At 39.9% G+C, this 24,844-nt stretch overlaps 1 protein-coding gene and 1 long non-coding RNA gene across 8 annotated transcripts in view; one reads left to right on the forward strand and one right to left on the reverse strand.

Annotated features, from left to right (window-relative positions):
* FRMPD4 (FERM and PDZ domain containing 4) overlaps positions 1–24,844 on the forward strand; it is a 466,579-nt gene that overhangs the window by 420,928 nt on the left and 20,807 nt on the right. For all 7 annotated transcript variants that reach the window (XM_030572864.1, XM_030572808.1, XM_030572828.1 and 4 more), the window contains 4 exons: positions 6,836–6,881; positions 18,875–18,979; positions 21,374–21,481; positions 24,172–24,303. In XM_030572864.1, coding sequence (XP_030428724.1) covers positions 6,836–6,881; positions 18,875–18,979; positions 21,374–21,481; positions 24,172–24,303 — 391 coding nt within the window. The remainder of the gene's footprint in view (positions 1–6,835; positions 6,882–18,874; positions 18,980–21,373; positions 21,482–24,171; positions 24,304–24,844) is intronic.
* The window catches only part of LOC115656326, a 73,547-nt gene continuing 67,670 nt past the window's right edge, over positions 18,968–24,844 (reverse strand). Inside the window, exons 2-3 of the long non-coding RNA XR_004001629.1 lie at positions 19,743–19,806; positions 18,968–19,050 (exon numbers count right to left, since the gene is read on the reverse strand). This is a non-coding gene — a long non-coding RNA (uncharacterized LOC115656326). The remainder of the gene's footprint in view (positions 19,051–19,742; positions 19,807–24,844) is intronic.

Raw genomic sequence — 24,844 nt, forward strand, 5'->3', positions numbered from 1 at the left:
CGAAGTCTGCCTGCCTGCCTCCCTCCCGGCGACCAGCAGAGCGCCCCCCGCGGCATGCCGCCCCAAGCACACGCTTGGCATACAGGGGCCTGGAGCCGCCCCTGAGAGTGAGATACCTAGTATGCATCTGAGTGCTGTGAGAGTTCATATTTTTCAGTAAAATAGATAGCAAATAAGTTCTAGTGCTCAGTTCGTAAGAATGAATACAGATTGTGCCCGTCCCTCACTCTCCTTCCTTACATACTGTATTTTCTGTGATTATGAAGCACAGAGACAACTACTTCCTTGGTCCATATCTCTCCACGTGCAGCGGCAGCTCTAGGCACCAGCGCACCAAGCGCGTGCCTGAGGCAGCAAGCCGCAGGGGAGTGGGCTGCCAGTCCCTGTGAGGCCGGCAGTCAGGCAGCCTTCAGCGGCTTGCTTGTGGGAGGTCCTACAGTCCCGGGGATTTGGCAGCAATTCGGCCTCGGGACCAGCGGACCTCCTGCGGGCAAGCCACCGAAGGCTGCCTGATTGCCGTGCTTGGGGCGGCAAAAAAGCTAGAGCCGCCCCTGTCCACGAGATACTGCCCCGACCTACTCTGTAATTTGATTCTCAGACCTCTTTTTCTTATGGCTGAAGTACCTGCAAGGAGTAGGTGGAATGAACAGATATAAACATAATACAGGGCTTTGCAAAGGTCAAAGAGATGAAACACTGAATTTCCCCTTCTCTTTGTAGTTTTGTATGTCTCAGTTAATTCCCTTTCCTGAAATGAAGAGAACTTGACCATAGGTACTTGAATTCTTTGTTGGCTGGGCAGATGATAGAGCACCCTAAAAATCTAGAGGTTTCGTCAATGCCATGAAATACAGATTTGGTCTCTTAGCTTGTATGGTCTAAATTCTGCTTTTGATTACAATCTTTTTTCAACTCATTAAGTGATGGGTGGATCAGTAGAATAAAAATGTGGAAATCTGATGGAAATTACAGACATTTTGATATGCATAAATACCTTCTGAAGCTATACTTTAGTTATGGGGATAAAAAAGAAAAGAAGGCTTGTGCAAAGGGAAATTTTGACAGATTTTTATCTTTGTCATAGAATCATAGAATATCAGGGTTGGAAGGGACCTCAGGAGGTCATCTAGTCCAACCCCCTGCTCAAAGCAGGACCAATTCCCAACTAACTAAATAATCCCTGCCAGGGCTTTGTCAAGCCTGATCTTAAAGACCTCTAAGGAAGGAGATTCCACCACCTCCCTAGGTAACCCATTCCAGTGCTTCACCACTCTCTGAGTGAAAAAGTTTTTCCTAATATCCAACTTAAACCTCCCCCACTGCAACTTGAGACCATTACTCCTTGTTCTGTCATCAGGTACCACTGAGAACAGTCTAGATCCATCTTCTTTGGAACCCCCTTTCAGGTAGTTGAAAGCAGCTATCAAATCTCCCCTCATTCTTCTCTTCTGCAGACTAAACAATCCCAGTTCCCTCAGCCTCTTCTCATAAGTCATGTGCTCCAGCCCCCGCTGGACTCTTTCCAATTTTTCCACATCCTTCTTGGAGTGTGGGGCCCAAAACTGGACACCAATGTCGAATAGAGGGGAATGATCACATCCCTCGATCTGCTGGCAATGCCCCCTACTTATACAGCCCAAAGTGCCGTTTGCCTTTTTGGCAACAAGGGCACACTGTTGACTCATATCCAGCTTCTCGTCCACTGTAACCCCTAGGTCCTTTTCTGCAGAACTGCTTCCTAGCCATTCGGTCCCTAGTCTGTAACAGTGAATGGGATTCTTCCATCCTAAGTGCAGGACTCTGCACTTGTCCTTGTTGAACCTCATCAGGTTTCTTTTGGCCCAGTCCTCTAATTTGTCTAGGTCCCTCTGTATCCTATCCCTACCCTCCAGCGTATCTACCACTCCTCCAAGTTTAGTGTCATCTGCAAACTTGCTGAGAGTGCAGTCCATGCCATCCTACAGATCATTAATGAAGATATTGAACAAAACCAGCCTCAGGACCGACCCTTGGGGCACTCCCCTTGAAACTGGCTGCCAACTAGACATGGAGCCATTGATCACTACCCGTTGAGCCCGATGATCTAGCCAGCTTTCTATCCACCTTACAGTCCAATCATCCAGCCCATACTACTTTAACTTGCTGGCAAGAATACTGTGGGAAACCGTATCAAAAGCTTTGCTAAAGTCAAGGAATAACACATCCACTCCTTTCTCCTCATCCACAGACCCAGTTATCTCCTCATAGAAGGCAGTTAGGTTAGTCAGGCATGACTTGCCCTTGGTGAATCCATGCTGACTGTTCCTGATCACTTTCCTCTCCTCTAAGTGCTTCAGAATTGATTCCTTGAGGACCTGCTCCATGATTTTTCCAGGGACTGAGGTGAGGCTGACTGGGGTAGTTCCCCAAATCCTCCTCCTTCCCTTTTTTAAAGATGGGCACTACAGTAGCCTTTTTCCAGTCATCCAGGACCTCCCCCGTTCGCCATGAGTTTTCAAAGATAATGGCCAATGGCTCTGCAGTCGCCTCTGCCAACTCCTTTAACACCCTTGGATGCAGCGCATCTGGCCTCATGGACTTGTGCTCATCCAGTTTTTCTAAATAGTCCCGAACTACTTCTTTCTCCACAGAGGGCTGGTCACCTTGTCCCCCTACTGTGCTGCCCAGTGCAGCTGTCTGGGAGCTGACCTTGTTTGTGAAGACAGAGGCAAAAAAGACATTGAGTACATTAGCTTTTTCCACATCCTCTGTTACTAGGTTGCCTCCCTCATTCAGTAAGGGGCCCACATTTTCCTTGACTTTCTTCTTGTTGCTAACATACTTGAAGAAACCCTTCTTGTTACTCTTAACATCTCTTGCTAGCTGCAACTCCAAGTGTGATTTGGCCTTCCTGATTTCACTCCTGCATGCTTGAGCAATATTTTTATACTCCTCCCTGGTCATTTGTCCAATCTCCCACTTCTTGTAAACTTCTTTTTTGCGTTTAAGATGAGCAAGGATTTCACTCTTAAGTCAAGCTGGTCGCCTGCCATATTTACTATTCTTCCTGCACATCAGGATGGTTTTTTTCCTTCAACCTCAATAAGGATTCTTTAAAATACAGCCAGCTCCCCTGGACTCCTTTCCCCCTCAGTTTGTTTTTGTATTTAATATCTAATAGCACACACACACCCGGCAGGGGTGGAGGTGAGTAGGTTGTGTGTGTGTACATATATCTACACTTTATATATACTCCATATATATATAGAGAGAGAGAGAGAAAGATACATACTTGATGGAGTAGTGTAGTATGCAGGTTTTATAGTTTTAATATACATGTGCATATATACACATCTATATAAGAATTATATGGTGGTGTGCATGGTAAGGGTTTCATCAGCATGAGTTTGGGCTAGTTTTGAAGTCATGAGTGAGTGGGATAATGATACAAGTGCTGTCAGATTGAAAGATGAAAAGCGCTATGTAAGAGCAAGGTTTTATTATTCCTTCACGAGGTGCACACCAGGTCATCTCAAACAGATGGTGGTAAAACATTTACATTACATGCCACCATCGTGTATTTTGCATGAGCCCTATGTACTACAGAAAACTATTTAAAGTAATGTTTTAGAATCTTTAAAAATTGTATTTTAATGCCTACTTTGTGTGCCTCTCTGTCCATAAAGCCAGGTGCCTCGGTATTATTAATCCAATTGTACAAGGCTCAGAAGGAGCCCTAAAAATGACCAGATATGCCTTCTTACACCTAAAAATACCTGATTTATGGTCCAATTTCAAAGGTCATTCCAGTGCAAGTGCTGGTCCTATTGGGAAGCTGGGAATTGCCCCCAAGATTGAATTTTAAATTAGTGACCATTTTGTTATTAAAAAATAAATAAATTAAAAAAATCTGATACTGGCCCAGTCAGAATCTTGCCTATCCTGGGTCTTGGACAGGTTTAATTTAAGGAGGAAAAACATTTCTATGACAAATTATTTTTTTTTAAATGACAAGACTTTAAAGTTGCCTGTAGCAGAGTGCAGCAGGGCCCCCTCAGCTCCTGCCTCTACTAGGTCCACAAAGTCACTCTTAGACCCTGGGGGTAGTAACCACTGGTGCAATTTATTTACAGGCTTGTTCCCACCACCATTTAACCATGTACAGTTGGCCCTTCACCACCTATAGGAAGGAGGTGCTACCTCCCTGCCTTTTTCCCTTTATTTCTGCTCCCCCTTTGGCTTTCTTCCCCTGAAGCTTTTATACATCCCCAGGCTAATTAGGCAGCAGCTGTCTTTGCTTCCCCAATCAGGGCCAGGTTATCTCCAGCCAGCTCTAATTTATTCCCCTAAATGAGAGCTGGCTGACTGAGGGTTGAATCAGCAACCCCTTTGCCCAGCACCCTGTCACATACCCAATGGTTGAAATGTTAGAATAAGTTCCTGGGCCGATGCATCAGTGGTGGCAAGGAAGATGGCCAATTGGACATGAAATATTTGCCTGTAAATCAGTTTACTTACCTACCTTGATGGATGTAGATATAGATAAATATGTAGACACCATATCTATAGTGATGAGATTTCTCATGATAAATTGCATTTATTGCATATTTTTGATTGCGCAAAATTGTAGTAGGTTTTTCACTCAACCAGATATAGTTCTATTATTTTTATTAGTTGATTATAAACACAGGATTGAGATTTTCTTAAAATCTATTAGCTTTAATTTAATAGAGGTTTAAGGTAATTCCCTCTATAAACTTCCATGATCCTAAAATTTGCTATTTTTCCTCAGAAATATCAGCACCATGAGTCAAGGAGCACATACTGTTTCATGAGTGAATACATCTTACTAATGGAGTCTAGCCCTAAATGCAGAATATGATTTCTGAAAATAAAAAATTCATGCTTGTAATATTCTTCCAAGCAACTATTTATTTTAACTAGACTAAAATGATTTGTAGACTTTTCTATGAAAGGATGTTTAATTTATGTACCATATGTAGCTCTTCCAAAGCTTCACTGTCGTTCAGTGTTGTGGTGGTGGTGGTTGTTTTAATTCTTCTTCTTCTTCTTCTACCTGGGATAGAGGATACAATAGACAAAACCAAAGCTTTCAATTCCTCTTGCTCAAGGGGACATAGCAGTTTTCAGGTATCTAAAATGATGTCATAAGGAAGAGGGAGAAAACTTGTTCATCTTAGCCTGTAAGGATAGAACAAGAAGCAATGGGCTTAAACTGCAGCAAGAGAGGCTTAGGTTGGACATTAGGAAAAAGTTCCCAACTGTCAGGGTGGTTAAACACTGGAATAAACTGCCTAGGGAGGTTGTGGAATCTCCATCTCTGGAGATATTTAAGAGTAGGTTATATAAATGTCTATCCGGGATGGTCTAGACAGTATTTGGTCCTGCCATGAGGGCAGGGGACTGGACTCGATGACCTCATGGGGTCCCTTCCAGCCTTAGAATGAATGTATGAATCTATGAGTCTGTACTATTTTAATGAAATAATGCAGATATTATGATTAATGGGATAATCTCGTTGATGCGAGAACTGAGGAAGTCTTATCATTTTGACTCAAAATGTGTAGAGTTTCCCTGAGTTGCACGTGTGCAATGCCATGGACAGGAGTAGAATCTGATAGGCTGGTTGGGGTAGTCTGTTGACCAATTTTCATAGCAGATGATGGAACCCTGCAAGAAAATGCTGAGTTCACCAGGCACATGCCAAAGAGATTTTCTTACCAGTCCTTGAGTGTCTCCTCTATTTCCTTTTCCCACGGTTCCATTGATTTTTTTCCAATGGTATTTCAAAACAGCACAGGGTGATTGCATACAGAACCAGTGATATGGTGCTTAACCCTACATTTGTGATTTATTTTAGTTTATTCTACGGAACAGTTCTGGCATTCAAATTAGTTTCACTTCACTTGGCCAGGCAATAAATCACATAAGCAGGCAATTAATTACATTTGAAATTAGGAAAACCTACAGAAAATCAACTCCATCTCAACCAAATGGCAACTTACCTTTTCTTAGCTAATAAAAACCAAGCAATCCAATGATGTAATAAATGAAGTATTGACTTGGGTTTTCTCTTTTTATAATTGAATAAGCATTTATTTGTCCCTTTAAATTATCAGAATCACTTGATCATGCAAAATCCTAGTGGTTTCCTCTCCAGTTTTAATAGCCTTGACATGGAATTTAGGGTTGTCCTGTAAACTCTCCTGCTCAGATAATTGTGCTGCTTACCTGGTTTCAATTCACTGGTTTACCCAAAGAAGAGCTATAAGATTTTTAAAGAATGATCTTTCTTTGATAATGTTGTAAATATTTTACTGTAAATGGGATATTCTCAAAATCTTCCTTTCCTCCAGTTCCCAAAGATGAATTCAGGACGCCTCTCGGGGCCAAATTCTGCCTTCACTTTTACCCATCCCTCCCCAGTATCTTAAATCTGCAGGAGCTGGATAGCATGAGAAACAACTGCATTTTATTAAGCAAGTGAAAGAAATATGTAGTTTGCAAATGATAAACAGATTTGATGAATCCAAATCTATTCCACGCTCAGTAGGGAAAGCTATCATTGCCACGCACAATTGTTTGATGAAGCCAATAATATCTCCCAGTGTAAACTGCATAATAAGGTTCAAGTCAGGTTGCTCTGTTACATTGGAAAACACTTCATTTTTTATATTCATTGTGACTTTGGCATATTATTCATCTCTCTAATGCTCTGCTATGTGATTGTAATAAACACTTGGCCACAGGATCACAGTTTTCTCCATTAAAAAGAAAAGCTTATTATCTTTAGAGCATGAAAGTATGGCTCTTCACTCTTTTTTTCCCTTTACAGAAGCTGCAAAGAATCGATCCTCCTGACTGTTGTTCAGCCTTACCCTGTAAGTATCTATAATGTTTTCTGAATGAGTTTCCTAGCAACGTAGATGCTTTTGTCTGCCTACTTTCTGTCTGTCTCTACCTTATCTACATAACAAAAAATGTAAGAGAAACAAAGCCAGTGCCTTTGAAGATAAAATTTAAGACTATACACCACTGCGTACATCAGTGGAACAATTTAACAGTGATTTAAATAGTAATGGTATGTTTTGACTTGTACTAGGAGTTTACCTAGTGCTTAGACAGCAGGCTGAGTTCTATTCCCAGCAATCCTACTGACTTGCTGGGCAGACTGACCAACTCTCACGGTATGTCAGCGAGACTCCTATTTGTAACCAAAAACTCCCAACTCCTGATTTAATAATGTTATCTCCAGCAGTGTGGGAAGGGGATCTCAGGACAGGTGATCTGACAGTGCCAGAGCCAGGAGGGAGTGGAGCAGGAAGCTGGGAGGGGAAAGCCCTATCTGCATGCTGTGGTGAGATCTTCAACCACTGCTGGAATGGGAAGTCATGAGCTTTGCCATCTTGAATCCTAGAGCTCAAAATTGAACTGCTCCATTGGCTCACTCCTTACAAGACAGGGATGATGCTGGCATGCTGTTGTTTGAGGTGGGAGTGATGGGCATGGCTTGGTGAAGGGGCATGGCTTGTATGTGTTTAGGAAGGAGACTCAGGCAGGCCAGGGAGATCTCGAAAGAAAAGCAGCCAAGGAGAGCAGGGAATGTGGGAAGCAGAGGTACTTGCCACCTTCCCCTGTTGGGGGGCTCAGTGCTGGGTGGGGAGAGAGAAGGAACCCCATTTGGGTCTAGGGGGAAAGAGGCTGAAAGGAGAGTAAAGCTCATATTGGCTCAGAATCTGGAGGGGCTGAGTCTTTTGAGCTGGACAGGAAGGGGCATTGATGGGCTAGAATCTCAGTTCATTGAGACACAGATTTGGTCTGTTACTATAATGGGTTTTGGGGTTTTCCCTCCTCTGCAAGTCCCCCCACCCACCCAGCTTCGGCCCAGGAATAATCTGGGGGTTGCGATACCCTCAGAAAAGGTGTACATTTTGTGATGAAAGATAAATATAGCAAGCTTCCCCTCCCCGCTTATATGTTTGTAAAAGGAGAATTAAACCAATAGTAAAGGATTAAAATATTGAAATGGGCAACCTTTATATGTAGATTTAATTTGCTAAAACTTTAGCTCTGTGTGGGTGGAAAAATCAGTGCATCCAAGGTGTAATTATTTTTACAGAGTACAGATTAAATATATTAGCCATTGTCAAATTAAATGTCCCACTTTATACATTAGAAACATTACTGTCAAAGAGGCATATGCATAGTAGAAAGTCATATGGCAGCCTGTTTTCCAGTAGTGAATGCTGCAGCGAGAGCCAGCACACAGGAATGGGGAGCTAGGCCAGCCCTGTGAGACAAGAGCCACCACTCTAGGGTGAGCTTCGGGCTGGCTTGCTCTCCAACCCACCCACCCCCTGCCTGGGCCTACCAGTTCCTGAGGGCAGGACACAAGCCCCCCCTCTCCTCAAACAGATCACATCCCGCAGGGGTAGGACCCAACCTCAGGGTCTCCCATCTCAGGGGGGGGAGTCAACCCCCATTAGCCTTCCATTCCCTATCTTCCTGAAATTAGTTTGAAAATGTTGATCAGTAGGTTGCTGGGTGACTGTGGGCAAGTCCCTTAACTTTTCTGTGCTTCAGTTTCAAGCTCTGTTATATGAGGATACTTACCTACCTCACATGGCTGTTGTGAGGCATAAATCAGTATTACAATGCACTTTGAGATCTTTAGTTGAAAGGTGCTATTTCAAATGTGTGGAGTTGAGCAGTATGATAGCGCTTTACAGCCATGTTCTACACTGAGCTGACCAATTCTGAACCTGTTTGGATCTTAGTGTGTAGGTAAGCAAATGAGAATCCAGTCCTGGTGGATTCTCATGAAAAATTTTAATTTTGAAAAAATGCAATTATTTGACAAGTATTTTTTTAGAAAAATTTCATCCAGCTCCACTCCTGAGGAACATTTGTGTTTCCATTACTGCAGGAAAAATGCCCACCAATGGGAATTACAGGATTGTCATTATTTCTTTATTATTTTTCCTAAGACAACAGTTTACACTTGCTGTGTTTAGCATTTGTATTGTTTTCATGCTTAGAACAAACTGTAGGTGAAAATAGCAATAATGCAGATTGATAATACTCTGCTCTGCTACTCAATGTAACTCACTTAGTATTTTTTTAAAACTTTACAGATAGGTTTTGTTTAAGCTCATTCATTTTAATTACAACCAAAACAAAACACTGTGGTCTTTTGTTCTTCCTGTCAATCTAATAAATCTTTCCCAAGTTAATTTGAATATCATCTCTTCTGATAAGAAAATGGTTGAACAGCTGAAGCACTTTGAAGTAGTTTAAAGTTTTGGTTTTTTGGAAGTTTGATATTTGATTATCATTTGAAACCATTTTACTCTGTAGATGAATTACCATCCCACAAGGTATCTTACTCTGTTTAGTTCATTAACTGGCCTATTGTGTTATGTGTTCAGACTTTGTGAATGGAACTCACTTCATAGTCTGACAGGTTTTCTTCGTTAACCCTTTAATGACCCCACTGAAGTGGCTGGGAATTTTGCACTGACTTCAGTGGGACCAGGATTTCAACCCTGGAATGTAAGGTAGTGTGATGGAAAAGGACAAACAAGTCCAGTTTCCTTTTTATGGCCTTTTAAAAAGTGCTTCTGGACATATGCATCCATATGTCAAACAAAGTCAACATTTATTGAAAAACTTCAGTAGATTATACAGATTCATGTGAGCATGTGAATTATAGACAATGTAGCCAACCCTTGTGATTTGCTTGTGAGTCTCATGATATTTGGAGTTTTCCTTGAAAACCTAGCTCCTAGAATCACATAATTCGGAGAGAGTCCCAGCTTTCATGTAAAAGAAAAAATAAGTTTCTAGCCCTCACAGTTCTGGAGAAAAGCTTGAAAACATGAAGTGAGGCTCAGAAAACATTAGGCAAATAAAAAGAACCCAGAATGAATTTTTTTTTATCCCATGATTTTGTAGCCAATCTCAAACCGCATTTTTTAAAAAAACCTAGGCAAATTGCCATTTTTTCACACCCACTCCTTAGACCTTGTCGAAAGTACAACTTCTAAACAGAACCTTATCTCTCTAGTATGCTGGGACCAAGTCAGCTACAGCAACACTGCAAACAACTTTTAAACAAGTTTTTAATCAGTTATAGGCATAGTTGGCTCTAAATCCATCTGCACACAACATGGTTAAAACTTGGTTAGTAATAATGTCACTGAGTGTAGCACTCCTAACAGAAGTCTTGTATCGTACCTTGTAGTCTTCCAGCAACAGCCATTTTCTTGTTTGGGCATGACCTCTCAACTGTGTTTTGTATAACAGGTTTGCTTGTCTATCAGTAAATGTTAGTTACCATCCACACACAAACTGATAAAAAATATTTCTATTGGTAATAATTGAAGTTTACAGATGGGCAAAGTAAGAAAAATGCTGCTTGAGAACTTACTAGAGTTTGATTTAAGGAAATTTACTTTATATGTTTTGACATGTGATGTTGACAAGCTGTGTTTTAACAGTTATAAAGCTTTAACTTTTTGAAGCTCCGTGTCTACTGGCATTAAATAATTACAGTCTCATCCCTCTATTCTCTGACACCCTCTAATAATTTCCCACAAGTGTGAAAATTTAGATAAATAAAAACAGCAACAATTCTTAAAATAAACATGTATATTATCCATTGAAAGTATTAAAAAAATAAAGAATTCTGCCAAGCCAATCTATCTTCCTCCCATCTTCATATGCAGTACAAGATCCCCGATTTGCATTGCCCCTCCTGTTGATGGCATTTCTCCTTCAAGGTATTCTTCAAGCACACAATCCTCATTCTGAGGCAGTATGCGATAACTGTCCAGGTTTTCCCAGAATGCATTTGTGTAAACAATTTGGCAGCATTGGATATGTGAAAATAAGAACATAAGAACAGTCATACTGGGTCAGGCCAATGATGCATTTATCCCAGTATCCTGTCTCTGACAGTGGCCAGTACTAGGTGCTTCAGAGGGAATAAACAGAACAGGGCAATTATCAAATGATCCATCCTATTGTCCAGTCCCCGCTTCTGGTAGTTGGAGGTTTAGGGACACCCAGAGCAAGGGTTGCATCCCTGATCATCTTAGCTAATAGCCGTTGATTAATCTATCTTCAGTGAACTTATCTAATTCTTTTTTTAATCCATTTATACTTTTGGCCTTCAGAACATCCCATGGCAACGAGTTCTACAATTTGACTGTTTTATGTGAAGAAATACTTACTTCCTTTCTGCCTATTAATTTCATTGTGTGCTCCTAATTCTTATGTTATGTGAAGAGGTAAATAACACTCGCCTATTCACTTTCTCTAGACCTTTCATGATTTTATAGATCTCTATCATATCCCCCTTAGTTGTCTCTTTTCTAAACTGAACCGTCTCAGCCTTTTAAATCTCTCCTCACATGGAAGCTGTTTCATACCCCTAATAACTTTTGTTGCCTTTCTCTGTACCTTTTCCAGTTATAATATATGTTTTCTCAGATGGGGTGACCAGAACTGTACACAGTATTCAAGATGTGAGCATACCATGGATTTATATAAGTGGCATTCTGGCAATATGTTTTGTTTTGTTATCTGTCAACATTCTATTAGCTTTTTTGACCACCACTGCACATTGAGTATTTGTTTTCAGAGAACTATACAGAAAGACTCTTTGTCATGCCTTATTACATTTGTGCACTTGACTTGCCAGAATTTATGTTTCTTTCTGTTTTCCTCGCTAGGATTCGACTTCCAGTTTCTAAAGAATGCCTTTTTGCTTCTAACCACCTCTTTTACTCTGCTGTTTAGCCATGGTGACATTCTTTTGGTCCTCTTACTGTTTTTATTTCTATATTTATTTGGGGTATACATTTAGTTTGAACCTCTATTATGGTGTCTTTAAATAGTCTCCATGCAATTTGCAGGAATTTCACTTTTGTGACTGTTCCTTTTCATTTCTATTTAACAAGCTCTCTCATTTTTGTATAGTTCCTCTTTCTAAAATTAAATGCTACTGTGGTAGCTTTTTTTGGAATTTTTCCCCTACAAGGATGTTAAATTTAATTACATTACGGTTGCTATTTCGGAGTGGTTCAGCTATATTCACCAGATCCTGTGCGCCACTTAGGACTAACTCAAGAATTTCCTCTCCCGTAGTCAGAAGAATGGAAGAGTGCCTCAAGCTTATTCTCTCTGGTCCTCTCTTTCCAACATATTTTGTCTTACCTTTTACCCTTCCAGCTCTCATTCTTCTGCCCTTAGTTCTCCTTTCCTCCTAAACTTACCCTTTTTCAATTCTCTCTTTATTCCTCCTCACATGCTCTTCTTTACATCTGGTGGCTGGATCTGGATTGGCTGATGGTACTGTCAGTCACAGAACCTACTGTCCTTCCTGCAAAAGCTGCTCTGTAGAGCTGAGTGTAGTGCAGCACTACTCACTCCTCACAGACACACACTTTTTCTTTTATGCCTCTCAGCTGTTGAATAAGAAACAGAGGCCCTTCCACATGAGACATAATCAGCAAGAGTAAGGGGAGTAGCAGATACCCAAGTGATCAAAGGAGGTATAACTGCGCAGGTGATCAGCACAGCAGTAGTATAGATATGGAGAGAAATAGGCCAGGCAGGAGGCCAGGTGATACGTCCCAGCATTCCACTAAATCTGGAACAAATCCTTGGTTTCAGTAGAATCATCTGGGACCATCTCTGTAAACTAGGATGTCTGATGATTTAGCTACTCATCATTGTTTACTATAGAATGAACCAGATGATTTTTCCATGATGCTTTCATTAAAATAAATATCGGTGATTCTTCACCTTGGTGGCATGTGCTGTGTATATGCATGGCCAATAACTGCTCTAAAAATAGCAAAATGTAATTGGTTGGCTCTGATACACAACATTGTTTTAAAAACCTCAAACAGTTATCAAATGCCAGGAATAGGGTAGCTACTTCAGCATTGAAATTCATGGTTCAAAAATTTATCAGTCACTGTGCATTGAAAATAATCCATCAGTGCAATGTGGTTGTTATATATTGTGCAGTAAAAAACTGACTTTTCAGTTTTTGATGTTTTCATTATTTTATTACAGTACTTACACGTGCATTGCTGCTGTTCCTGTTGCAAACCAGTTGAGATGTCTAAGTGAACAGCAGGGCTGGCTCCAGGCACCAGCATTCCAAGCTGGTGCTTGGGGCAGCAGTCTGCAAGGGGAGGCAGTCCCTGTTGTTTTGCCCCCAAGCAGTGCGCCGAATTGCTGCCGCGGACGACGGGGGGCAGTCCGTGTGCCCTTAGGGTAGCAGGCGCATTTCCGCGATGGCAGCAATTCGGCAGCAGCTTCTATGTTTAGCTGTCCATGGCAGGGTCAGGGCGGTAAGATTGTAACGTCAAGTATATGGGGTGCAAAGCCATGGGGTGCAAAGGTGGTATTCAGTCTTCACCCTTATATCCCCTCCAAACAAACCTCCAAGGGTGTATTACTCCATCTTGTTCAAAGACCAAACTAACTGAGATACCATATAAGAGTCTTGAGTGTGCTATCTGTTGGCTGATTGGACTATTAATGAAGTTGTCCATGAGAATAAAACCCTAGACCATAGGGAGAAAGGTATTTTTATTTCATTGTCCATATACAAGTAAACATGATACAACTTCAAAGATAAATCTGAACTCTTAACAGAAAGAACTGTTATTGGCATTATTTAGGTTGTGCTAGTATTTAGTTTGCATTTACATATTCTGATTCCTCCATTGAAATGGATCCTCACATTTGCAAAAATAGTTCTAATTAGGATGCTTTTATCACAGACAGTGCAAATATCTCACAATGACAGACACATTGCATCAGTGTAAATACCTCCCGCTTAAGGTCATTAACTGAGAATAATGTCTTCCATTTGGCTAAAAGATGATGCATCAGAAACAAATGAACCTGTCACTTTGTGATTCATTAATCACTGGTATCGTATGCTCAGGCTACAAATATGAAGACATTAAGATGGAATTCACGTACTGAATATCCCTTCTATTTTCTTACTGGTCTTTTGTTAGACATATGAATTATGAAAGTTAATAAAAACTATTTTTCTTCTCTGAATTAGTTCATCAGCTTTTAGAATGAAAATACTAAGAGCCGGGTTGATGTGGACACCTATGCCATAGTATGCCAAATGCAGAGGTCACACCATTATTAAAATTCTTAACCAGCTGGGACAATTCCCTCCAAATACTCGGGAGGGCTGTTCCAGTGCAAATTTTCACTGGTTACAAATGGCCCTGGCTTCTATAAATCTGAGGGCAGGTCTGAGGGCAAAGGCCACTCTATACCCTCAGGCCTGTCCAGGGTCCCTGACTGGAAGCCAGAGTGCCAGCCCCCTCCTTCCTCCACACAGGAAATAGGAGAAATGGGATCTCCATGCTGTGCGGGACATAGAGGCATGTCCCCTCATCATGCAGTGGTACACTCAGGGGCCTGTCCAAGCAACCCATTGTGTTACTGAGACTTCATTTTGGAACCATTTAAACCCACAAATAGCTCTGGTATCCAGCAAAGTTATGACAATATAATTTAAACTCCCAAGCAAGATTTCTGAGATGCCAAATGGAAGGTGAGAAAACCCACACAGAAATTTTGCCAATATTGTCATATGGGAAAAATTCCTTCCAGGCTCCAGACAAAACTTGTCAATCAGCCTAGTCCTCGGCATCATAAGAGCTCTAGCTCTAGGGAGGTGTCTCCTGCTCTTGATGCAGTCTTTCTTGGGGTTCCAGCTTTTTCTTAACTGATCTCCTTCAATTCACCTACAGTTAGACCAGTCCATAAACTCTGAACCCAAATTGATTCTCTCCACCCTCCAACTTCAGGGCTTGCAGCCTTCTTTTGTTTCCTTGTTTGATTCTTAGAGGCAACCTGGCATGGTGCTGTGGCCCCTTTGCTGTCTTGGGCCTTTCTGCCTCCCTTTCTCTCTGTTCTCCTTCCTTGATAACTGGGCTTGTTTTCTTTATTGGTCAGAGCCTCCACGATTGGCAGTTCTGGCAGCTGCACTGGAGTGTGGTCAGCCTGATTGTCTGTAAGCAGAGAAGACTCTCTCCTCCCTTCTGCCTTTTTCGGTATGGGCTTTGTAAAGCCCATTACAGATGGGTAAGGGCAGGGCTGGACCAGAGCCAAATTAGTGATTTACCAGCATTAAGAGCAAATAGAAACTATTCCCTGCCTTGTCAGGTGAGAGCCAGTCAGCCAGCCCCCTCATGGCTCTGCTTTCCACTGGCACCAGAAGTAGAAAGGTCAGGCTCCATTACTTGGATACCATGTGGGATAGCACCCTGCACACACTGGAGAAGGGAAGGAATGAGAAGGAAACATCACCCTTTCTCTCTCCCATACACACACACATTCAGAGAGGGTGAGGGGAAGTAGAAGGAGCATGTGTAGCACTGCCCCAGCCGCTTCCCCTGAGGGATATACCCCTCAGCCCCTTCTGGAGGAAGGAGAGTGTCCCCATTGCCTCCAGGTATGTTAAAGTCACACCCTGGCTAGTGAGGAGAGCATTGCCAGAGGGACCTCAACCCATATGCTACAATTGACCACACAATTTCCAAGGCAACTTTTGAACATTTGGGCCTAAATCTTTGAGTTTCATCTTCTGCTCAGTGCCCCTGAAAACACTGAACAGATATGCATATACATCCTTCTGGTCATTCATGTAGCGTCTGATATCTAGTGACCGTGTTGTGTTGGGTCTCTCTAACAAAAAATTGTCAGGAGACTAATAAAGGGCTAATGCAGTTACATTTGAGGGGAAAGAATCATTCTCCATGTTTGTTGCCTTGAATTCTCTAATTCTAGAATGAATCTTCATGTGGTGAAGATTAGAGCAGAATAAATTTAAATAGTGGGTTGTGCAGTATTTTCAGTTATCTGGGAATCCTGATATGAAACCTGACTTCATTCTAGTTCCCTCTCAAGCTCTCTTGAGAGTATCAAAAGAAACTAAATGGGACCAGTGCACCATTCTTTCTCCCTCTGACAAAAGTGTATTTCAACAAAACTGAATTGCTACAGAGAGTCACACAGCAGCAATGCTCCTTTTGCCACGCCTTGAAGTGTGTCTATTAGAAGATCAGTTCACAACCAGAAAGCAAGTGATCTTTTCCCTAAAGCATATCAGCTGTGGATATTTTACTGTTCTACATCATTCACTGGGAACTCATGTGGACTGTGAAATTTTACTTTGTTTTGTTTTGGTTTTTTGTTACCTTGCATAAATTCTTGCTGTGACCAATAGATTTTGACAGCAGGTATAGGCAAACAATGCCTAGCAAAATAACATCCTGCTGTCCCCAAACTATACTCTTCTTGACTCAAACCTGTATTCAGGCATGGATCTTTACTTCCTCAAGAGATACCTGGTTCAGGATCCCTGACATCCCACCCCAAACTTTACAGTACCCAGACTTCTCTCTACATTACTGCTTTCTATGTTTTGCCCTTCTCACTGAATGTGAGCGCCTTGGATTATTTTTCGCCAGAGGAATTATTAGCTTGCATTTTTTTCTAACCTGATTCTCATTTTGTTGTTTTCTGGGTCATTGTTTCTAATCTTTTCAGCTCTTTCTGTATTATTTACAGAACTGGTTTTTGCAATTCATCCCAATTAGTCTTACCTGGGAATTTCCTGTCGTATAACATTTCTAATATGCAGCTTACAGTCAGAGCTGTCAGAGAAAGGGCAGATACACCTGATCCATGAATGTGTTTCCTGGCTCAAGTTTGGATTCAGGGAAGTGGGGTGACGCTAGGGTTTGCTAATAGAATACAGAACCTTTCACTCCTAGTGCACCCAGTTTGTGTTTCGTGGTTTGTGTAGTTGCTGCAGTTATTGCCAGCTAATGGCTATTCATTAGCCTGTGTGAAATGAGTTTCTGATGTCAGTCTGGTTTCTAGAAGCCACGTGTCCAAATCACGAAAAATAATTTTTAATCAGTCTTAACAAAGGCCAGGGACTGGAAGGACATGGAGGCAGAACTAACTCCATGGTTACTATGCCTGGGCAAGGTTCGAAGCATAGTGTCAGGGAGTGTTGAAATTATACATTACTGTGCTTTGTGGATAATGGAGAATTAATTCCAGGATCATCAATCCATTCATGCACTAATTTCTCTCTCTCTCACACACACACACACAGACACACACACCAACCAACCAACCTTTTGGGTATTGGAATTCTACAGAGCTAATGAAATAACTCTTCAATACATGGGGTGAATTTTCAGATATGCTCCCCATTGGCCTACCTCAACTGTTGAAGTCAGTGGGTGACAGCTGAGGCCCATTGAAATCAATGCCACAACTCCCTTTGACTTCAAAAGGGCCAGGATTTCATCCAGTGACCTGGATGGGGGGGGGGCAAGAGGATAGAGTCAGACCAAAGCTGATTGCTTTTGAAAATCTCTCTCAGGAGCCCTAAGTATGTTACTGATCTCAAATTAACACATCTAAAAAATGGAAACCTTTTCTTTTTGTCTGAGCAGAAGTAATTTGTTGTTAAAAATAGGCCAAATCATCCAGTCATGGCTCAGCCAAAACTCCTAATATTCAATAAGAATTTTTCTTGATTAACGGCTGAACATTTGGCCTTGAGTGAACTTGGTGTGGAGTGCAATGGACAAAAGTAGACTAGAGGATTCCTAAATTAGGGTCAGTGATGAATTATCTTTAATTTTGTAACAGTTTTCAAAAGTGGGAGAATGAGGGAAATATCTCTATTATTTTGTATAAACATCATGTGCACTTCAGTATATCTATGTGATATCCTGCCAAAGGAGGCTGTAAGGGGGAAACCAGGGAGGATTGAAATAATGGCAAAAGTAAGGTGCTATTTTAGAGAATGCCAAGGGGAAAAATGGGGAAGGTATTAATTGGGAAATACCCATTGCCTTGGTAATGATGCTGCCGGCATTGCAAAACTTTCAGAGACTGTGTGTGTGGGTATGTGTGTGTGTGTCAACATTAGGCAGCAATTCTGCAGAAAAGGACCTAGGGGTTACAGTGGATGAGAAGCTGAATATGAGTCAACAGTGTACCCTTGTTGCCAAGAAGGCTAATGGCATTTTGGGCTGTATAAGTAGGGGCAATGCCAGCAGATCGAGGGACGTGATCACTCCCCTCCAAAGAGGATGGATCTAGACTGTTCTCCGTGGTACCAGATGAGAGAACAAGGAGTAACCGTCTCAAGTTGCAGTGGGGGAGGTTTAGGTTGGATATTAGGAAAAACTTTTTCACTAGGAGGGTGGTAAAACACTGGAACGGGTTACCTATGGAGGTGGTGGAATCTCCTTCCTTAGAAGTTTTTAAGGTCAGGCTTGATGAAGCCCTGGCTGGGATGATTTAGTTGGGGATTGGTCCTGCTTTGAGCAGGCAGTTGGACTAGATCATCTCCTGAGGTCTCTTCCAACCCTGGTATTCTATGATTCTATTATTCTCTTCTATGATTAAACAGTGCAAAAGTTTTCCATTTGAATAAAAGGTCACTGACTAGTCACTGATCAAGGCTCACTCATGCAAACAAGCATGGTTGACAGCAATCAATGAAAAAGCCCCATGAGGAGTTCCCAGTGACTGTGTGAGCACTTTGTATTGCTCCAGTCTGGTCGCTGAATAAACTGCAAGCTTTCAATGCATGTGTCTGTATCTACTTAATTTTTCCATGCCTCCAGGAATACTATGATTTACGTTAATTATTCGATTAACAATGCACAGAGCATATTGTCATATACTTGGAGTACCTGACATATGAGAAAATGGAGAGTATAGGTCACTGAGGCAAGAAGGGTAGGTTATGCTTGAGAATTATATTACATGTTTTATTTATTTCTTCCAGTCTCCTAAATCAGCATTTATCAGTGCTGCAAAAAAGGCAAGATTGAAGTCCAACCCGGTCAAAGTGCGCTTCTCTGAAGAAGTCATTATCAATGGCCAGATTTCAGTGAGTACCTCAAGCCATTTTAACTTGAAGAAGGAACAAGACCATTTCAGTCAAAGGCACTCTATAAAGTTCTACAGAGAGAAAAGTGTACAGTAAGCACAACTTCGGTACCATTGTAGAAAATATAGTAGAGGTTTTGGAAAGACACATTTTAAAATATCTAAATAAATTAAAGTCCTTTAATTAGGCTCAGAGCACTACAAACTTCTATAAATATAAAATTTTAAATTCCAGTAGGATTACAGTTCATGTGTCTCATATCTTAATTTAGCATATGGTTTGTTTTTCTTCTGTAGAGTTGTTGGGGGTTTTGTTGTTGTTTTAAAGGAAATTTTGTAACTGGAAAACCTGTAAACTCCGGTGAAGTAGTATGTCAGGAAAACAGATTAACACTAATTTAAAGACCTCTTTAAAATTCAGTTTATCAACTGCATGTCATTCTTTCTCTAACCTGTCCCTGGGCAAAGTCATCTCTCCTTCCAAAGACAGAGCTTTTTAAAGATGAACTCCTGGTTTGCTTGCTTGTTTTATAAATTGCCAGAAGATGATGATTCATATATGTCTTCTTCTGAGTTCTTTGTATACATAGAGCAAACTCATAATTTTCATTTTGTTAATCGGCAATTTCACTTAGAAAAACCAGTAATCACCTTCTGTTTTGCCCCCCATGAATGAATCAAATTTCCTTTTAACATTACCATTTCCAGACTGCCACAAAAGAAACTAGCAATATACATTATTGTTTGTGAATGATAATACTTACACTTCATTGCCAGCAACACATTGGTGAGACTCCACAGCATTCTCACGCTACCACAGTAGGGATGCTGTAATATAATCCGTGGATTAAAAGTATGGTAAATTAGCATTCTGCAGTCAAAGGGAAATTTTTGTTTTTCATTTTTAATTTAAAATCTGTATCTGTTTCAGTTTTAAGATTTAAATTGCACAGGATACAATAAACAGGAAAATAATATGTTCACCCTGAGTCATAGCAGTAACATGTAACATCAACTTTTACTCATACAGTTCAAGTAAACAAGACTGAATTCTTAAAAAAAACCTGTATTCTTTTAAATGTATCTGGCCTTCTAGTTTCTAAAAAAATTCTTTCTTTAACTTATCTGAGGAAATATTATTTTAAACAATGGTTTAGGTTTCTGAATTGGCTTCAGGTGTCAGGAATATGTGCCACTTGCCGGTGAAAAATTACTTTGGAGGAGCCTGTCCCAAAACCCCACATCCCAACAGCCCTGAAATATAGGTGTTCGGAATAGAGCTGGGCAAAATGTTTCAGTTGAATAGTAAATTTGCCAGAAAATGCAGTTTCAGGATGACTGAAAATTTTCACCAGTTCATGAATAGTTTTAGCCAAATAAATAATGAGAAGGAAAGATTTTGAAGTTGAAATGGTTCCTTTCCATATTTTCTAAATTAACTGTTTTGACAGTTTGTTTTTAATCAACATTCTCTAAACAAAATGTCATTTTGAATTGACCTTTTGAAATTAAATATTGTTTTGACTTGACTTTCATTTCATAAATATTGTTTGAAAAATTTTGAATGTTTTTTCAATCAACCCAAATGAAATGTTTTCATTTCAGTGAGGAAGAAATTAAACAATTCAGTTTCTGTTTGAAATTAGCCTTTTTTTCTGAACCAAAAAATCATTAATTTACTCAATTCTAGTTCAGAATCCAGAGCTGTATTCATATCCTGCTGTTTGGCACCAGCCCTCACTGCTACACATTGCAGGAAAGAGTATTGACCAGTTCTATCCCTGATGCATCTTTAGGGATGTCAATGAAGGTACACCAGGAATGAATGTGACCATATGAGTTTAATTTGACATCATGAGAGGTCAGCCTGTTATACAATGTAACTTTACAGTGATGTGATAAATAGTTCCCAAATAGATATTTTCTAACTGCATCTGCATAAATCACACTTTCTTGCACAACATTATCATAGAAAACAAAGCAATGGTGCAAAAGGACAGTTAAAATTGATAAATTTGCAGGAATTTTGTGCTGCATTCTTATCACTTAAAAACAAACAACGGAATCATTTCTGCATGAAAATACAGATTTCTGTTGTAAATGAGGACAGAACTTTCATTATGGTAGGCATTTACTTGTAATCAGATTTATCAATTACAGATGGAAAAGCTAATGCAGTCTAACAATTAGTGCGTCTGTCACTTACAGCTATAGTGCATATCACTGGAGTCTCCTGAGGCAAGGCATTGCTAATTCTGCTTTGGGTTTGATCCAACATTCCATTTTCAGACGTCACCAGCCTTCCCTGCTTTGTGCTGTCCTTCCTATAGAATAAAATTTATGTTCTTCTTGTTGCATGCAAAGTGTAATCTAATTCACTAATCTGTTTTAACAGGAAACTGTTAAGGACAATTCACTTCTCTTCATGCCAAATGTACTGAAGGTATATCTTGAAAATGGGCAAACCAAATCCTTCCGTTTTGACTGCAGTACTTCAATAAAGGTAGGCTAATCTACCAAACCTCATAACGTACACTGCCAAGGATGCCATTAAAGCATTCTGAAAGGCCTTTGTAACAGAAGAACAAAAACTCCAATAGTCTCAGAATTTGGGCCTGAGCCTGGACCATCATGTTGTTCATAGCTGGCTTCATAGATGTGAATAGTAAAGAAGTAATAAGATTCTGCTCTGGTTTTCTGCCAATAAAAGCATAATGTTGTATCAATGAAGCAAAAATAGGAGTGATAATTTTAATGTGACTGCAGCTTAATTTAATTATATACATGGACCTTGCTCAGGTTTGATATTCTCCCAAATGCCAGCATGATTTGTCAGCAAAGCCAAAAGGTAAGGAGATAAAGATGTTGGTTGCTAATTGAATATCATCTAGCCTGTAGTCTAGTGAAATCAGGATGGGATAACGTAGAGTTATTCTGACAATAAATTGTTCATGTCAGTGTATTGTCTCCTTTTCTTCAACATATTTCATAGAGAGCCTAAATCACAAGGTGAAGTTGTGACATACAGTTACTGCAAGTAGGGCGTAGAGCCTGTTCCGTTCAGTTCTAGGTAGGTTCTTCTACCTCACTCATCACTGTAATATCTGAGCACCTTCCGATAGTGCATTAAGAAACATAACTAACAGCTGACGTGTTTGTTCCTGCATGTGTGCAGTGGAGTGTTTTGTTTGATGATGTCATACACACACACATTGCTATATGTTTATGTTAGAGAAGGCAAGGTCAAAGAAATGCACTTTGCAGTTATAATGGAAGGGGTGAGGTTTGTGGTGGTCGTTAGTTCCTCTGGGAGTTCCTTCCATAGCCTAAGACCAGTGCCCGAGAAAGCTCTGTCAGGATGACTTCTCTCTGTCAAAGTCACAGGTGAGTTTTCAAGGTACTATAGTGATGAAGATCATATAAGTAGATAAAGAGTGACTTGAGGGATTTCTTCTTTTGCACTTCAGCACCTGATGTTTTCTATCACAACCATTTATTCAAAATTTTCCTGTTTTATTTTTCAACATGAGTCTCATGGTGATTATTTCATGATGTTCAATCAGTTTGACCTCAGTTTTCTTCAGCTGCAGTGATAAGGACAGATTTTTACTGAAGTGAAGGCAGGGAAATTTTGATTAGTTGGTTAGAAGATACTGGGAACTGGGAGAGAAGATTGGTTAGGAATTAATATCAGGTGCTATACAGATTAAAGAGAAAAATGTTGGCTGGTTTTAATAATTGGACGCATGCACCTCTTATTAGCATATTCAGAAAAAGCAATTAGTAAAAAGCACATGTCACAGTGTCATGTTACTTCTCATTAGCAAACATCTTTCTTCAAATTACTGTTATATTGTTTGTTTTTGAGCACAAATTAGAAGTGTCAATAAGAGTAGATTGACTGGGTAGGTTTTAAATTCCCTGTGAGTCAACACAGTAATAATAGTAACTTGCACTATTTAAATGGTGGCTTGCAACTGGTTAATGACGTGGTTTATTTTTTAAGGTTTATAGACTCCTGTCCAATCACACACACACACACACACACACACTCCACTCTTGCACCAATTTGTTATACTTCCATGAAAAATGGTTAATTGATCTATTAGTTGGATTGTTATTCATCAGATGCTCTCTTTAGGATCCAGATGGATAGAATTTGCTAATGTATATTTAACAATCATTGGGATGAATGTAAATGCTTTAATAATTTCACCAGTATATCGTAAATCTGCATTTCAATGTTGATTTTATTTTGTCTTTCCCTCTGTCACTGCACTTACCAAACTAACAATAATTGCCGAATGATGTTAATGGTCTAGATATGCTTTATAGATCAACATAGAAAGTAAAGTGATAATTAGGGATAGTTGAACAGGTTTGGGTGAAATAAAGATTGGATTTAGACAATTTAATACTTAATTGTAATTTTAGAAACAATTACACTTGAAATGATCACCCTTATTTTAAGATTTATGTCATTGTGAAAGAGTTTTGCTATAATCCCTGTCTGCCTCGCTTTTATAATAAAAACAAAACCCCAACTTTGGGGCTGCCTAGGAGACGTCATTATTGTTGACTTTATTTTGATCATTTTTAAATATATAAATATGGCTCTACAAATCAGGGGTATTAATGTCTCTTAACAAGAGATTTGACTGCATATTTTTTTAAAAATCCTTCACTATAAGTACAAATCTATTCAGATTCATTGAAATATATGGGAATTGTGTCCAGTCTCACCCTATGATTTGGTGGTCCCACTTTGAAATGCTGGAGAGGTTTATGTTCTCTGTTTTGGAGGGAGATATTGCCTATTTTTAGGGTGAATCTGAGGCATATAGTTTTAGAATTGTATGAACATAATTCAGTTGCCACAAAAGACTATCCATCACAATAATTTTATATACAACATACATTTTTCGTACACAGTTCTAAAAATCTGGTCCCAAAGGTCTGGAGTTTAACTCAGAGAAGCCTAAACATAAAGGATCTTATTCTGCACTTGTTTCTATCTTGTATAATTGTTTACAGCTGTGCAAAGTGAGAGTAAAACACAACCATTCTGACTTGGAGTATTTAACTTCCACTTTATACTTGTGTGAATGACTAGACAATCTGCAAGGCAATGGAAAATCAGGCCGCAAGCCTTTTCTGATTTTAATCACATTTTATAAATCCTCTCTTAATTAGGATGTCATCTTAACGCTCCAAGAAAAGCTTTCCATCAAGTGTATTGAACACTTTTCATTGATGCTGGAGCAGAGGATTGAAGGAGCTGGAGCCAAACTTCTCTTGCTGCATGAACAGGAGACTCTAGCTCAGGTTGGTGTAATAATACATGGAAGTTGATATTAGATCATCTGTAAATTAACTGTTCCTCCAATTACTTATGTGAATTAATTAAGATGCACTGAATGAAACACTACCAGCATCTACACATGATTATTGGTTATGATAGTATGACTCTCCCGGAGTGTCAGTTTGTCTATTATCTAGACATCATATTTTGATGCTTTGGTAGCCCATTACAAAGGGATATGAAACTTCATAAGTGATCATATTTATAACTAGAAAATATGTATCATATCCTTTTTCGTATCATATATAGTACTACTCATAAATATAATTGAACAGACAAAAAGTTTCATTGCAACAGGCCGGAGAACTTTATTCAGTTTATCAAAACTCTTTTAAATATTTATGATTTAGTCTTTTGCATCCTGACTGGTTACCAAGATATTTCTGTGTAAGTTGAAGCTGTCTTCCTTCTGGTCATTTCCCACCTATTTTAGCAAAACTTTCCAAAAAAGTTTCAGGGGTCCTATGGAAAAATAATTACAACTCTCAAGGGCACTGTGATCAT

This window comes from Gopherus evgoodei, chromosome 1 (assembly GCF_007399415.2).
Source record: "Gopherus evgoodei ecotype Sinaloan lineage chromosome 1, rGopEvg1_v1.p, whole genome shotgun sequence".
Taxonomy (NCBI): Eukaryota; Metazoa; Chordata; order Testudines; family Testudinidae; genus Gopherus; species Gopherus evgoodei.